Below are 16035 nucleotides of genomic sequence, written 5' to 3' on the forward strand. Positions count from 1 at the left end.
AGCATAATTTTATTCTTTTATAAGAATAAGGGTGGAGAGGAGGATTAAGAAGTGTCTACCCACAGAAAGAGTCATGAAAGTAGCTTATATAATAAAGAGGTAATATGTAAATTAACCCTCACACCCTCACAAGATGGCTGCCTACAACCAGGCCGGCAGGGGGGTTAGTGAGGGACGACCAAACGACTGAAAAAGCCGGCTGTGTGGGGTGACCAGGCCAGCAGGGGGGTTAGTGAGGGACAACCAAACGACTAAACAGCAGGCTGCGTGGGGAAACTAGGCTGGCAGGGGGGTTAGTGAGGGACGACCAAACGACTGAACAGCAGGCTGCATGGGGCGACCAGGCCGGGGGGGGGGGGGGGTGTTAGTGAGTGATGACCGAACGACTGAACAGCAGGCTGCATGGGGCGACCAGGCCCGCAGGGGGGTTAGTGAGGAATGACCAAACAACTGAACAGCAGGCTGTGTGGGGCAACCAGGCTGGCGGGGGCGGGCAGTAAGAGGTGACCAGGCCGGTGGGGGGGGGGGGCAGTTAGGGGCAACCAGGCCAGCAGGGGGGTGCAGTTGGGGGTGACCAGGTTGGCAGGGGGGGCAGTTGGGGGCGACTAGGCTGGCCGGAGGGGGGGGGGCAGTGAGGGGCAACTAGGCCGGTGGGGGCGCAGTTGGGGGTGACCAGGTTGGTAGGGAGGGCAGTTAGGGGTGACTAGGCCGGCAGCATAGGGGGGGCAGTTGGGGGCAACCAGGCTGGCAGGGGGGCAGTAAGGGGTGACCAGGCCGGTCGGGGGGCAGTTAGGAGCTACCAGGCCGGCAGGGAGGGGGAAGTTGGGGGCGACCTGGCCAGTATCAGGGGACAGTTAGGGGCAATCAAGCTGGCAGGGGAGACAGTTAGGAGCGATCAGACTGGCACACAGAGGCAGTGATGGGCAATCAGGCCAGCGGGGGGTGGGGGCAGTTAGGGACGACCAGGCAGGCAGGTGAGCAATTAGGAGCCAGCGGTCCAGGATTGTGAGAGGGATCCCAGATTGGAGAGGGTGCAGGCTGGGCTGAGGGAATTCCCCCCCCCCCCCGCCCCCCGTGCACGAATTTCATGCACTGGGCCTCTAGTTATTAATAATAAGTATTAAAATATGCATTCCAACTTAAGATGGGTTTATTGGGATGTAGCCCCATCATAAGTCAAGGAATTATTTGTATATCTGTCTACATATTGTCTGTATTCCAGAGATGTTTGGGTCATTGTGGATACTGCTATCCAATAAGATTATGTATTCTTGGTAGAAAAAATATTAATGATGAAGTTATTAACCCAAGTTATTGAATGTCTGTGTTATCAGTATATCTTGCCTTTGCATTCTAATTCTTTTGAGTGTTATTCTATTTCTGGTTTAACAGAACACAATTAATTAATTGCTTCTTTTCAGTAAACCTTTTGGTACCTTTATGCTTTTGATACACATGTTAAAAAATGGAATCTTAATGTTTATATTTTGTAGAAAATGGCTCTCTCTACATAGTGATGGATTACTGTGAAGGAGGGGATCTTTTTAAACGAATAAATGCTCAGAAAGGCATTTTGTTTCAAGAGGATCAGGTGAGTTAGCATGTAGGAGATTGACTCTTCCTCCATAATGTTATTTAGAAGTAATTCAAAGTTATTTATATATGTATTTATAACTACAAATGCTAATTGTAATTACTAGGGCAGTTCAGTAACATATTCTAATATATTAGTCACATTCCTATACTAATAGCTCCCATCTTAGTTCAGTTCTTTATCTCATTTCCTGCCTGTAATATTGTTCCATGTATAATATACTGTGCTTGTATATATATGTCTGTATATGTATATACACACACATATATAATACCTATATTTATGTATATAACTTAATTATTCATTATAACTGGTTAATTTTATACCCTGTCAATCTGGCTTACTGTTGCCAGACAATGTTTTCCTAAAATATGGCTTTTCTAGGTAACTGCATCTCTAGAAGCCTAGTATTGGCAACTTCATGAAATCTAACCTCTGTTTTGATTTCAAGGATCTCCAAACTATGATCCTATCCTACCTAAGCAATCTTACTTTTTTCTGTTATTCCTTAATGTTCAACTTTTTTTCATTTATTTATTTAGTTATTTATTTTACATTTGTGTAAGCTTTAATTTACATCACTCGTACAATACTATACTGTTGGCACGTGCCTCGATAAATAGGCTTCAAAAAGAAATTACTGCAGTGTAAAAATAGTTTCCCTGAATTCATGTGCTTTTTTACTATTCCTGGGTCTCAAAATGGCTTTTAACGTTATTTTTTCATACTTTTAGAGCTGTGTACCTCATATTGTGATAGGATATGTTTCTCTGCCCTGCTCCCCAGACTGGTGTTAGAGTGAATGGAAGTTAAGACAGCTTGGCACCATTCTAGTCTGAAAGAGGCCCAATTTGAGAAGTTCACTTTTGTTGCCAGAAAAAAAGGAACATGAGAAATTAAAGTGTCAAAAAAGGCTGGGAAGTTTACGCCCGAGAAGAAAGCCCACAAATTAAATAATGAGACAAATAAGTAGATAGATAGATAGATAGACAGACAGACAGACAGACAGACAGACAGATAGATAGATAGATAGATGATAGATAGATAAGAAGGTCAAATCTGTTCATCCAACAAATATTCAAGTGCCTTTCACACCCAAGTTAGGTACCAGAGATAGAGCATGGAGCAAAGTGAGTGCTACCATGGAGCTATCCTGTGGACATTATAATCTCCAAAGCACATCTGTTTCCTTGATATTCTCCCAATTGTGCCCATTTTCTAGAATAGGCCTGCTCTGACACCTTTTGGTCTTCATGTAGCTCCAGATAAATTTTCAATACAGTAGAAGAGAAAGAAGCCCAACAAAAACATACAATCCACTGTTACAGATCAAAACCTATCTTCTAGGAATATGTCAGTGTCCATTTCCTAGTTGTGTATACAGTAACTGCATTTCCTCAGCTGACAACCTCCCAAAGCACATGAGGAATGGTGGATTCTTTTCATATATTTAACATATTTATTGAGCATGCACTGGGACACATGTTTATACATCTCATTCTTCCTCCTATGTGCTTATTCTGATTATTTCTTTATTTTGATAATACCTTACCTCCAACTCTCTCTTACTAATATTCTATTTTTTTTAAAGCTCAGCTTAAGTCTGATTTTCCATGACCTTTTCTTTCTCTAAATTGTGTTTCTCATTATCACCCATTCTTAATTTTAATTGTATGCTTTTACATAGGGGAGTGAAGGAAGTACTGTGCTAGGAGTGGTTTTTTTTTGTTGTTGTTGTTGTCTGTTTTAATTCTTACAACCCCTCATGAATTAAAGTATTTTCTGTTTAGTAGCTAAGAAATCTAAGAGAGGTTTAGTAGTGTTCCCAAAATCACGTAGTGTTTAAATGTGCTTCTGTCTAACTCCAAACTATGATAGCCATTTTGCAACTCCAAATTTTATAGAACTTTCTTTTTACCAACTTAAAAGTAAATTGCAAAATTATTTAAGAGTTCAGAAATGGAAAGTCCTCTTTTTCACTGCTCCATCCCTGAGTATTAGTTTGGTGTATTCCAGGCTTTCTTTTTCATACTTGCACATACACATGTAAAAATCGAGACACACATTCAGAAATAGGATATTATATATATCATGTTCTATCCTGCCATTATCACTGCAACATTATCTTGTTAGTCTATATAGATCAAATATATTAATTTTAATAACTGCATCATGTTGCATTCTAACAAAGCCTGTGTTTTTTGTGCTTTTTGTTTATTTTTACTCTTTTATCTTCATAACTCCATTTCCATTCCCCTTCTCTCCATAGGCAGCTATTCTAGTGTTTTTAATGAATATTTTATGTGTTTTTGCAGAACAGCTATCACTGTTTTGTATACATGTATTTTAAGTGTACACCTATTATAGAACTCATTTAGTTTTACTTTTTTTCCCTGAGTGCTATGTTCCTGACTCATCTGTTTTGCTATGAGTGCAAATGTTGCTTCTAATAACTACATGGTGCTCCATTGTACTCCAAGTCTACACTTATTTTTCCTAAATTATGCACCCTTCTTAATGTACTCTGAATAACTTCACCTCAGAGTTATTTCCCCAACTAGGTTGTAATTTACTCTAGAGCGGAGATCGAAGTTCTTATTTATATCATATCAGGGTACTTAGGAAAGCTGTGTCTGTGGTAGACACCAAATTGGCACAACTAAGCTGTTCATTGATTATACCATACATGAGGGGACTTTTAGGTTCTTAGTAGCAACTTCAAAATATGGTAAGGTGAGATCTTGACTTATATTTTAAATAAGCATTACTAAGTAAGGTAATGTCATAATTCTCAAGCTTTACTTATCTCCTTTCCCACAATTAAACCTAGTAGACAGAACATGGAACTTGGGAGTAAGAAGATTTGGTTTTGAGTCCTTGTTCTACTTGTCAGCTAGTAATTGTTATGTAAACCAAGTCTTCCCATGCAGCTCTTACAACAACATTGAGCTAATTTATATATAGTGAGAGATAACCTGAAATTTTTATTTTTTCCTAAATTTAGGATCTGAACTTGGGAAGGCAAAATCTAAAGAGTTGTCAGAGATTTGGTCACTTGATTAAGATAGGGCAAAGTAACAACATATTTCAGAAAGTAAATGCAGATGGAGAGGATTCTGGGAAGATGGCAGAGTAGGAAGCACCAGGAATCTATCTCCCCGGTAATACAGTTACAGTGGCAGAACCTGTTTTATGTAACTATTTGGGATCTCTGGAGTCTGTTGAAGGTTTGCAACTTTCAAGGTAATTTCAGCTCTTAGCTTTGTAGTAGCAGCTGTTCATTCTCCATCTCTCAGTCCCAAGGCAACTAGACATGCAGCATTTCAGGAGCAGCTTGCATGCTGGACAAAAAGGTCCCTGACTTCTAAATACTAGGGATCTGTGCTCTGATCATTGATAGCTACTTCTGATCTTCAAGGATAGACAAAGAGGTAGAGGTAGGCATCTATTATTGTTTTGTCCCCTCAACCTCACCTCACCCCCACTATAACAAGTCCCATACCTTCTGGTTGAAGTAACTTCTAAGGCAGTGATGGGCAACCTTTTGAGCTTGGTGTGTCAAACTTCGCCAAAAAACTGAGCATAACTTGGGTAGTGTGTCACTTTGAGAAAAAAACTAACTCCAAGACTCTAGTCGCAAATGTTTCATCCTCAGGAGCAGCAAATGTTTCATCCTCGGCATGCGGCCACGTGTCATCAGAAATGGCTACGCGTGTCAGTACTGACACGCGTGTCATAGGTTCGCCATCACTGTAAGGGATTTAAAGGGCCATACCCTTTTATTTCTTGCCTCATCTCTTTCTTTTCTTTATGGGGAGCCAGATATTACAAACTAGGACTTTCAAAAACAACCACACATACAAGGGGAATTAGAAGGTCACCATGCATATGTAGAGGAGGATGCAGGGTTAGGAAAGACCTGAGAAGATTTTAAGTTTATACCTCAGGCTGATCCTCAGCTCAGATATAGCAAACAACAATTTAAAAACAAACAGAAATTCAAAACAACAAACACTGGGGAAGGAGGAGAATTTTCTTTCCATAGTTACCCCATTATTAGATTCAAATGACTAGTTTTCAACAACATTTGAAAGAACATTTGAGAGAACATTTGAAGAATTAATGGCTGAAAACGTACAAAAAGACTAACAAGGCAAACAGGCAGGACAGTATGGTTTATTCAAAGGAAAAAAATAAACAAAAACTGTCCCTGAAAAAGACCTGATGGTAATCTACTAGACAAAAACTTTAAAACAACTGTCTTAAAGATGCTCAGAGAAGTAAAGGAAGACATGGAGAAAGTCAGGAAAGCAATGTATGAATAAAATGGTTATATCAATAAAGGGAAAATTTAAAAAGAAATTCTAGAGCTGAAAAGTACAATAACTGAAATAAAAAATTCATTAGAGGGATTCAAAGGTGGATTTGAACAGGTAGAAAGAATTGGTGAATTGAAGCTATGACAGTGGAAATTATTGAATCTGAGGAACAGAAAGAAAGGAGATGGGAGAAAAGTGCACAGACCATAAGGGACCTGTGGAACATCATCTAGTAGACCAACATATGCATTATGGGAGTCCTGGAAAGAGGAGAGAGAGAGAGAGAGAGAGAGAGAGAGAGAGAGAGAGAAAGGATCAGAGAGAACATTTGAAGAATTAATGGCTGAGCCCTGACCGGTTTGGCTCAGTGGATAGAACGTTGGCCTGCAGGCTAAAGGGTCCCAGGTTCGATTCCGGTCAGGGGCATGTACCTTGGTTGCGGGCATATCCCCATTGGGGGGTGTGCAGGAGGTGACTGATTGATGTTTCTCTCTCATTGATGTTTCTAACTCTCTATCCCTCTCTGTAAAAAATCAATAAAATATATTTTAAAAAAAGAATTAATGGCTGAAAACTTCCAAAATTTGTTGAAATACATGAATATAAACATCTAGGAAGCTCAGCAAACTCTCAAGTTGGTTGAACTCAAACAGACTCACACCAAGACATTATAATTAAACTGTTAAAAGGCAAAGACAAAGAGAGAAGTGACTTATTATATATAACAGAGTTCTGGTAAGATGATTAGCAGATTTCTTCTTAGAAACTTTGTCGACCAGAAGACTTGGGCTGACGTACTCAAGTTCTAAAAGAAAATATGTCAACCAAGAATTCTATATCTGGCAAAACTGTCTTTTGAAATGAGGGGGAAATTAAGACATTCCCAGATAAACAAAAGCTGAGGTTATTTGTTATTGCTGGACTTGCAGTGAAAGAAATGCTAAAGGGAGTCTTGCAGATTGAAATGATAGAACACTAAACAGTGACTTGGAATCATATGAAGAAATTGATCTAAGTAATGTCCATCGCTAGCTACACATTTCCCCCACCTTTCAGGTAATGTGTGGATACCGTCCCAATAGAATTTTTCTTATTTTGAGGCAAACCATTCAGAGACCCAATTTTCCACTTCTTCCTACGTTTTAAAGTGCTGCTCAGAAAGTGCATGTGCCATCGATCAGACCAAGTGGTAATCTGAAGGAGCAAGGTCTGGTGAATATGGTGGGTGGGTTAATACTTCCCAGGCAAGATCTTTTAAGGTGTCTTTAACTGGTTTTGAAGTATGTGATGGTGCATCATCATGAAGCAAAATTACTTTGCCATGTCTTCTGGCCCATTCTGGTCGTTTCACGATCAAAGCGTGGTTCAAATTGGTTATTTGTTGTCGGTAGCAATCAGTATTAACGGTTTCACCTTGTTTTAGAAGCTCATAATACACCACACCTTCCTGATCCCACCAAACGCAGAACATTGTCTTCTTTCCAAAGCGATTTGGCCTTGCAGTCGATGTTGATGGCTGACTGGGATCAACCCATGATTTTGTGCATTTGGGATTCTCAAAATAAATCCACTTTTCATCACCAGTCACAATTTGATGCAAAAAAGACTTTCTTTTGTGCCGTTGAAGCAACATTTTTCTGATGACTTTTTGGTTTTCCATTTGTCTTTCGTTCAGTTGATGTGGCACCCATTTTCCTTCCTTTAAAATCTTTTCCATTGCTTGTAGACGATCGGAAATTGTTTGCTGAGCAACGTTTAATCTTTCTGCAAGTTGTTTTTGAGTTTGACACGCTTCTTCATCCAACAATGCTTGTAATTGTTGGTCTTCAAACATTTTTGGTTGACCTGGAAGTTCTTTGTCTTTCACATCGAAATCATCACTTTTAAAGCGTTTAAACCAGCGTTCACAAGTATCTTGAGATGGAGCATGTTCTCCATTAGCTTCCTGAAGTATTCAGCAGCACTTTTCTTCAAAATAAAGTAATGAATTAAAACTTCCTGTAAATGCTCTTTTTTTTTGGCACGAAATTCGACATTTTTAAGTGTAAAAGTATCTATGATGTTAACACCTTCAGCAAATTTGACATATGAATTTTTTAAGCTTGTTTTCAGTGCAACAAAATAGCATACATATCAAATCTCATATACACTGAGTGGCCAGATTATTATGACCTCTGAATGCATAACAATCTGGCCACTCAGTGTGTGTGTGTGTGTGTGTGTGTGTGTACACACACACACACACACACACACACATATATATATTTTAGAGCACCGGTGCATGAATTTGTGCATGGGTGGGGTCCAGCCTGCCTGGCCCGGGGGAGGGGACATGGGCGGTTGGCCCGCCTGCCTGCTGGTTGAACTCCTGGTCGAGGGGACAATTTGCATATTAGCCTTTTATTATATAGGATATACACTGAGTAGCCAGTTTATTATGCATCAGAGATCATAATAATCTGGCCACTCAGTGTATATCAACATATGTGTAACTCCAACTATTGAAAAAATCCGCATTATTACCTGGTACACCTAGTAGAGTTCAGGTATATAATATACATAAATATACTTTTAAAAAATAGGACTGTGCTCTGCACCATTCTTTTTTTCACTTAACAGTGTATATAGAAGTACTTCATTCTTTTCAGTGGCTGCATAGCATTTCTAGTGTAGTGTTATCAAATATATTTAACCAGGTCCCTTGAAGGGCATTTAGGTTATTTATTTTTTTTTGCTCTGACAAACAGTGCTGGAATAAACATCCTTGTACACATCCTTTTGTATTTGTAACTATATCTGTAGGATAAATTTGAAATTGCAATTAGTTCTTTCATTTGGTATGTGAATATAAAATTTTTGCATACTTTGCAAAATGACTGTAATTAACGTTACCACAGATAGGGTATGCAAAGACCTATTTCCCCACATTTTGACCAACATTGTATATTATTTCATTTTTGTCAAGTTCAATTAGTATTTTGTTTAATTATTTTATTTTATTTGGAGGAAGGTTAGTATTTTATATACGTGTTTATTGGCTATTTTCCCCCAGTCACTTGCCTTTCTAGTCTTTGGTCCACTTCTTATTTTGGTTGCCAGTATTTTTCTCAGTGATTTGAAAGAACTTGTACATATTAGAGAATTAGCAATCTTTTAATTATGCTGCCGATATTTTCTCATATGATTAGTATACTTGACTAGAGGCCCAGTGCACAAATTTGTGCACAGATTGGGTACCTTGGTCTGGCCTGTGATAGGGGCCGATTGGGGGCTGTGTCGCCCAGTCCCCATTGGGTCCGATCAGGGCTGGCTGGTCGGGGGGAGGGACTGTGGGAGGTTGGCCAGCCACGGGAGGTTGGCTGTGGGAGTGCACTGACTACCCAGCGGGCCAGGGGGAGGGACTGTGGGAGGTTGGCTGTGGGAGCGCACTGACCACCAGGGGGTAGCTCCTGTGTTGAGCATCTGCCCCCTGGTGGTCAGTGTATCATCATTGTGACCGGTGGACCAGTCGAGATGTCAACGAGTCGTAATGGTAGCTTATGCTTTTATATATATAGATTATATCTTTTGTTATGCAGATGCTTTAAATTTTATAGAGTCAACTTTGTCATTCTTATTTCTTGTGATTTGTGAGGTTTGTGTCATGATTTGAAAGTCCTGTTTCAATCAAAGAACCTATGTATTCTTCTATTATATATATATATATATATATATATATATATCAGTATGTGATGGTGCATCATCATGAAGCAAAATTACTTTGCCATGTCTTCTGGCCCAAAATTTTTGAACCCAATCCAATATATATATTTCATTTCAAAATGCCGTCTGCTTGGAATTATTTTTGTATTAGGTCTGAGGAATAAATTAAACCTTTTTACTTTCAAGTGGCTGATTCCAGAATGTGTTTATATATGGGAAATGTGGGTAGAGAAAAAAAGCAAGAGATGTCCAACTTTTCACCCTGATTTTTTTCCTCTTACAATTTTTATGTTAAAGAAAGCATTATAGAAAAAAACAAGCTTAAAAACAGAAGTCGCCTATCATATTATAATAAATTATTTCCATTTTTACTGCTCTCTAGAAATTTCTTTCCATATTTTTTCTGACATTCAGTAGCAGTCTCTTACATTTTAAAGTTAGTATTGCCTAACTTTAATGTGCCAGTTGGCTTGAATACTATGTAATGTGAATTACTACAAATTAAAAATAAATTATAGCTACATTTTTTTAAAGGACTTAGTTCCCTTGAACTCATTCCTGAATCCTTTTAGTGGTCAAGAAAAGAGCACTGTGAAATGTAAAATTTAAAAGAAATGACAGCTCTCATTTTCCTCCTCTAGATTTTGGACTGGTTTGTACAGATATGTTTGGCCCTAAAACATGTACATGATAGAAAAATTCTTCATCGAGACATAAAATCACAGGTATGTTCCATTTATTTACTAGTAACTTTTGAGTGGAAATGGACATGGAACCAGCATTGTCTTGAGCCAAAATTTTTGAACCCAATCCAATCTGCATCAGATTATCTGTTTTCTCTCTTCACTCCAATCCTAGAAGTCTTCACAAGTATCTTGTGTTAGACCTCCTGCCTACTTTCTATATCTTCCTATATCTTGGTTTGCTTTCTCATTGTAACAGAAAAATATTTTTAAAAATGGATGTGTGGAAGGCAATGATAATTGGATAGAAATTTCTAGATTGGAAATTGTTTCCCTATAGAATTTTGAAGACATCGCTCACTTGTTACTTGACTTCTAGTTGCTGTTTAGGAATTTTTTTTTTTTAATTTCTTTATTGATTAAGGTGTCACATATTTGTCCTCATCCCCCCATTCCCATCCCACACCCCTCCCCATGGATGCCCCAACCCTCTGTTGAACTTAAGCATTGGTTAGGCTTATATGCATGCACACAAGACCTTTGGTTGATCTCTCCCCCCTCCCCCCACCCTCCCCTATCCTCCCTCTGAGGCCCGATAGTCCGATCGATGCCTCCTTGTTTCTGGTTCTGTTCTTGTTCATCAGTCTATGTTGTTCATCATTTCCCCTAGATGAGCGAAATCATGTGTCACTAGAGATATACTTATAAGAATTGAATGTGCGACGAGCAATAATAGTTATGCTGACAGGCAAATGAATCAGTCTGTAGTGAGTTTCTTTCTGGACCAACAGTTCTTTTGAGACCCAATATCAATGTCCACCAGTTCCTTATGAGTACATGTCGGCACTGACCCCTCAGCTCTGGATGGTGGACAAATGGTGGTAATGCAGGTCCGACTCCCTCTGGTTTGGTCTCGGCCGGATCCAGGGGCACGGCTTCACCCGGATCCAGGGGCCCACGGCCTCACCCGGACCCGGGATCCAGCCTCACCCGGATCTAGGGGCACACGGCCTCGCCCAGACCCAGGATTCAGCTTCATCCGGACCCAGGGGCGCATGGCCTCACCCGGACCCAGGGGCGCGTGGCCTCTCCCAGACCCAGGGTCGCGTGGCCTCACCCGGATCCAGGGGCCCACGGCCTCACCCGGACCCGGGACCCAGGCTCACCCAGATCCAGGGGCCCACGGCCTCACCCGGACCCGGGGCCAGGCTCACCCGGATCCAGGGGCCCACGGCCTCACCAGGACCCGGGGCCAGGCTCACCCGGATCCAGGGGCCCACGGCCTCACCCGGACCCGGGGCCAGGCTCACCCGGATCCAGGGGCCCACGGCCTCACCCGGACCCGGGGCCAGTGTTTAGGAATTTAAAGCCATAATTCTTACCCTTCTTTCTTCTCTCTGGAAGATTTTAGGATATTCTCTCTGTCCCTGTTATGAAATTTCAGTGTTGCGCATTGATGAGGGTCAGCTTTTATTCATTATGCTGTGTAATTTTGTTCTGGGAATGTGTATTTCTCAGGAAGAGTTATGGAAAATGTTTAGCTATATTTTTTCAAGTATTACTTGTTACTATCTTCAAGGTTGTCTTTGGGATTTTTTTTCTAGACCCGATGGAGCTTCTTAATCTATCCCATTAACTATCTTGTTTCATATTTTATCTCTTTGTTTCTCTGTTGCATTTTATAGGTCAATTTCATCAACCTATCTTTTTAATTTTGTATAAACTAGTGCTTATCTCATCTACTTTTTAAAAAACTTTTTTGTATTTATTTATTTGAGAAAGAGAGGAGGGGAGGGAGAGAGAGGGAGAGAGATTGATTTGTTATTCCACTTATTTATGCATTCATTGGTTGATTTTTGTATGTGCCCTGACTGAGGATTGAGCATGCAAACTTGACATATTGGGACAATGCTCTAACCCAGTGGTTGGCAAACTCATTAGTCAACAGAGCCAAATATCAATAGTACAACAATTGAAATTTCTTTTGAGAGCCAAATTTTTTAAACTCAAACTTCTTCTAACGCCACTTCTTCAAAATAGACTTGCCCAGGCTGTGGCATTTTCTGGAAGAGCCACACTCAAGGAGCCAAAGAGCCGCATGTGGCTCGTGAGCCGCAGTTTGCCGACCATGGCTCTAACCAACTGAGCTACCCTGCCAGGACTCTCATCTATTTTTTAAATAATAATTTTTTTCTCTGCAAGGTTTTAAAATGGATTTTCACATTCTGATTGTTTCTTATTTCATAATGTCTTGTTCTTTTAAAATGGATATTTATCCCTTCATCATTTGTCTCTGCAATTTCTAAACATTTTACTTAAAATTTTTTGTTGGACTGTTTTTTTTTAAATTAGTTATATCTAGAGCGAATTTATGTTCTGATGATTTGGGGGGGCTATTTTTCTTTGCATTATATTCTTCATATGTATGGCTTGTCCCCACATCTCACTCATCTTTGCATAGAGGTTCCATGGTTGTCTCACTTATGCTCTCTCAGTTTTCAGAAAAGGGAGTACAGAGGAAGTTTGTTTCCTGTGTCAGGGCCAAGTGCCTGTCTTCTTACCTCAGGCCTACAGCTTCTTTATAGCCTAATAGGCACAAGATGAATAGTGAGAAGAAGAGAAACTGTGGTGGAAGTTCACTTTCTCTGTCCCCCAACCCTCTGCCACTTAGTCCCATTTCATCCTATTTTACTCCATCCCTGTTAACCCCAGTTTGTGTCATCTTTGGCTTTGAACATGTGCCTGATTCAAGTCTCCTGACTGATAAAGATGGATTTTTAATTCATGTTATCCCACAAAATCTTGACTTCACTGTTTGATAGAGTATTAGAGTTCTGTATTTATAATGTATTGGAGTTCTGTATTTATAAATGCAAAATGATTGGGTAAATTATTGGAAATTTAAAAAAATTTTAATCTATTTCTACAGACTGTTTTACCTTATTTTTTTTGATGATGCTCAGGGATCTGCACTTTTTTTAAAAATTGAAGTATAATTGGCATACAATATCCTATTAGTTTCAGGTGCACATATTAATGATTTGATATATACATTGCAAAATGATCACAATAAGTCTAGTTATCATCTGTCACTATATAAAGTTATTAAAGTATTACTATGTTCCCTATGCTGTACATTACAACCATGACTTACTTTATTACTGTAAGTTTGTATCTCTTAATCCACTTCACCTATTTTGCCTGCCCCTTGCCCCACCCCCCATTTTTAGAAAATTTTAAGATTAATTTGTTATATTTATGCTACTTAGAAGTTTTAGACAGTTGATGGAGCGGGAGGTTGGGATTCAATTTTTAAAGTTCTAGTGAGATACATACATTTTATATTCCACAAAATCCACCCACTTAAAGTGTACAGTTCAATGAATTTTAGTATATTCCCAGCGTTGTGAAATCATCACCACTTTCTAATTCTCGAATATTTTTTATCACTCCAAAAAGAAACCCTGTGCCTATTAGCAATCACTCTCTATCCTTACTCCACATAGATCTTGGAAACTACTAATCTACTTTCTATCTCTATGGATTTGCTTATTTGGGACATATGATGTAAATGGATTCATATAATATATTCCTTTGCCTATTTTAAAACTGAGTTATTTGACTTTTATTGTTGCTGTTGAATTGTAAAAGTTTTTATTCTGGATACAAATTCCTTGTCAGATATAGGATTTGAAATATTTTTTTTCCCAATTCTGTGGGCTGTCACTTTTTTGATGGTGTTCCTTGATGTACAATAATTTTTAAAATTTTGATGAAATCCAGTTTCTATTTTTCTTTTTTGCTTCAGTTTGTGGTGTCATATCTAAGAAATTGTTGCCTATCCCAGTGAAGATTTACTTCTGTATTTTCTTCTAAGAGTTTTAGAGTTTTAATTCTTATATTACATCTAGAGTCCATTTTGAGTTAATTTTTGTATATGATATAAGATACGGGTGTACATTCTTTTGCATGTGGATGTCGAGTTATCCTAGCATTTTTAAAACTCCATTCATTTTTATGAAAAAAGTTGACTCAGAACTGAACTGTAATAATAATTTTGGGTTTTTTCCTCACTTTTATAGAACATATTTTTAACCAAAGATGGGACAATACAACTTGGAGATTTTGGAATTGCTAGAGTTCTAAATAGGTAATATATCAGTTTTAAACTTTGTTTTGTTGTGTCCTTAGTAAAGTTTAAATTCATGGTGATGTATATGTGATAATTAATATCTTTAAGTAACTTAAGCTTCTCTAATAATTCTTTTTTTGTTCTAGTACTGTAGAACTGGCTCGAACTTGCATAGGTACCCCGTACTACTTGTCACCTGAAATCTGTGAAAACAAACCTTACAATAATAAAAGGTATTTAAAATATTTGTTATATGTATATTTCCTTTAACTATATCTATTATACTATATTAGCCTTAAGAATATTCTAAAATCAATAATATACATCTGTAAATATATACACACACACTTTTAAAAAATATATGGTGAGGGGAATTGTAAAGAAGCTATTTCATTATCTTGCTAAAGGAACTATAGAAAGAATCAGTTTATTATTGAAATTATATTTGGAAATAGGAGGCAGAACCATCCCATGGCAGGGAGGGTGGGGCGAGAGCCCATAGCGCCCCCCTCACCAGTCCTTCGCCACCCACTGCTCTCACTCAGAGCACCCTGCCGCCCACCTGCTAGGGGAAGGAGTGCAGCGCATATGCCGCCAGGAAGCGGCGCTCGAAACTCTGCAGCAGGCACAAGGCTTCCACGCTCTCCTCCAGCACCATGACGAGGCGGAATTCAGATGCAGAGCAATATAAAGTAACTTCAAAGTCCCAGGCATCTGGCTTCCAACCTCAAATTTTCTAATTATTGAGTTGTGCTGTGGTTACCAGACTGTAAATGTAGATGGAAAAAGAAATTCTGCCACTGAATTCCAATTACCCTTTATTTTCTCTCAGTCTTTCTAATAGAAAAATGCTGCCCAACAGCTGAATCGATGTTTCTCTCTCGTCGATGTTTCTAACTCTCTATCCCTCTCCTTTCCTCTCTGTACAAAATCAGTAAAATATATTAAAAAAGAAAAGAAAAATGCTGCCCAAAAAGCATTGATGTTAATTTTGAAAGTGATCATAGAAGCTAAAAGGTAAAAATTGATAGCTGGCAATAATGCATGTACCAGGTGTACTGGTTAATAATGTGGATTTTGTAATCAAAGAAAACACGATAATTTCAAGAAGAAACAACAAAAGTGCTTTTATTCAAAGTAATGTCCATCGCTAGCTACACATTTCCCCCATCTTTCAGGTAATTTGCGGATATGGTCCCAATAGAACTTTTCTTGTTTTGAGGCAAACCTTTCAGAGACCCAATTTTCCACTTCTTCGTACATTTTGAAGTGCTGCTCAGAAAGTGCATGTGCCATCGATCGGAACTAGTGGTAATCTGAAGGAGCAAGTTCTGGTGAATATGGTGGGTGGGTTAATACTTCCCAGGCAAGATCTTTTAACATGTCTTTAACTGGTTTTAAAGTGTGTGATGGTGCATTATCATAAAGCAAAATTACTTTGCCATGTCTTCTGGCCCATTCTGGTCTTTTTACAATCAAAGCGTGGTTCAAATTGGTTATTTGTTGTCGGTAGCGATCAGTATTAACGGTTTCACCTGGTTTTAGAAGCTCATACTACACCACCCCTTCCTGATCCCACCAAACGCAGAACATTGTCTTCTTTCC

At 39.0% G+C, this 16035-nt stretch overlaps 1 protein-coding gene across 9 annotated transcripts in view; it reads left to right on the forward strand.

Moving 5' to 3' along the window:
- Window positions 1-16035, forward strand: part of NEK1 (NIMA related kinase 1) — a 152674-nt gene that overhangs the window by 19387 nt on the left and 117252 nt on the right. For all 9 annotated transcript variants that reach the window (XM_079772093.1, XM_079772092.1, XM_079772091.1 and 6 more), the window contains 4 exons: window positions 1494-1591; window positions 10257-10340; window positions 14381-14448; window positions 14577-14663. In XM_079772093.1, coding sequence (XP_079628219.1) covers window positions 1494-1591; window positions 10257-10340; window positions 14381-14448; window positions 14577-14663 — 337 coding nt within the window. The remainder of the gene's footprint in view (window positions 1-1493; window positions 1592-10256; window positions 10341-14380; window positions 14449-14576; window positions 14664-16035) is intronic.

The sequence above is a fragment of the Cnephaeus nilssonii genome (genome assembly GCF_951640355.1).
Source record: "Cnephaeus nilssonii genome assembly, chromosome: 5".
Classification (NCBI taxonomy): domain Eukaryota; kingdom Metazoa; phylum Chordata; class Mammalia; order Chiroptera; family Vespertilionidae; genus Cnephaeus; species Cnephaeus nilssonii.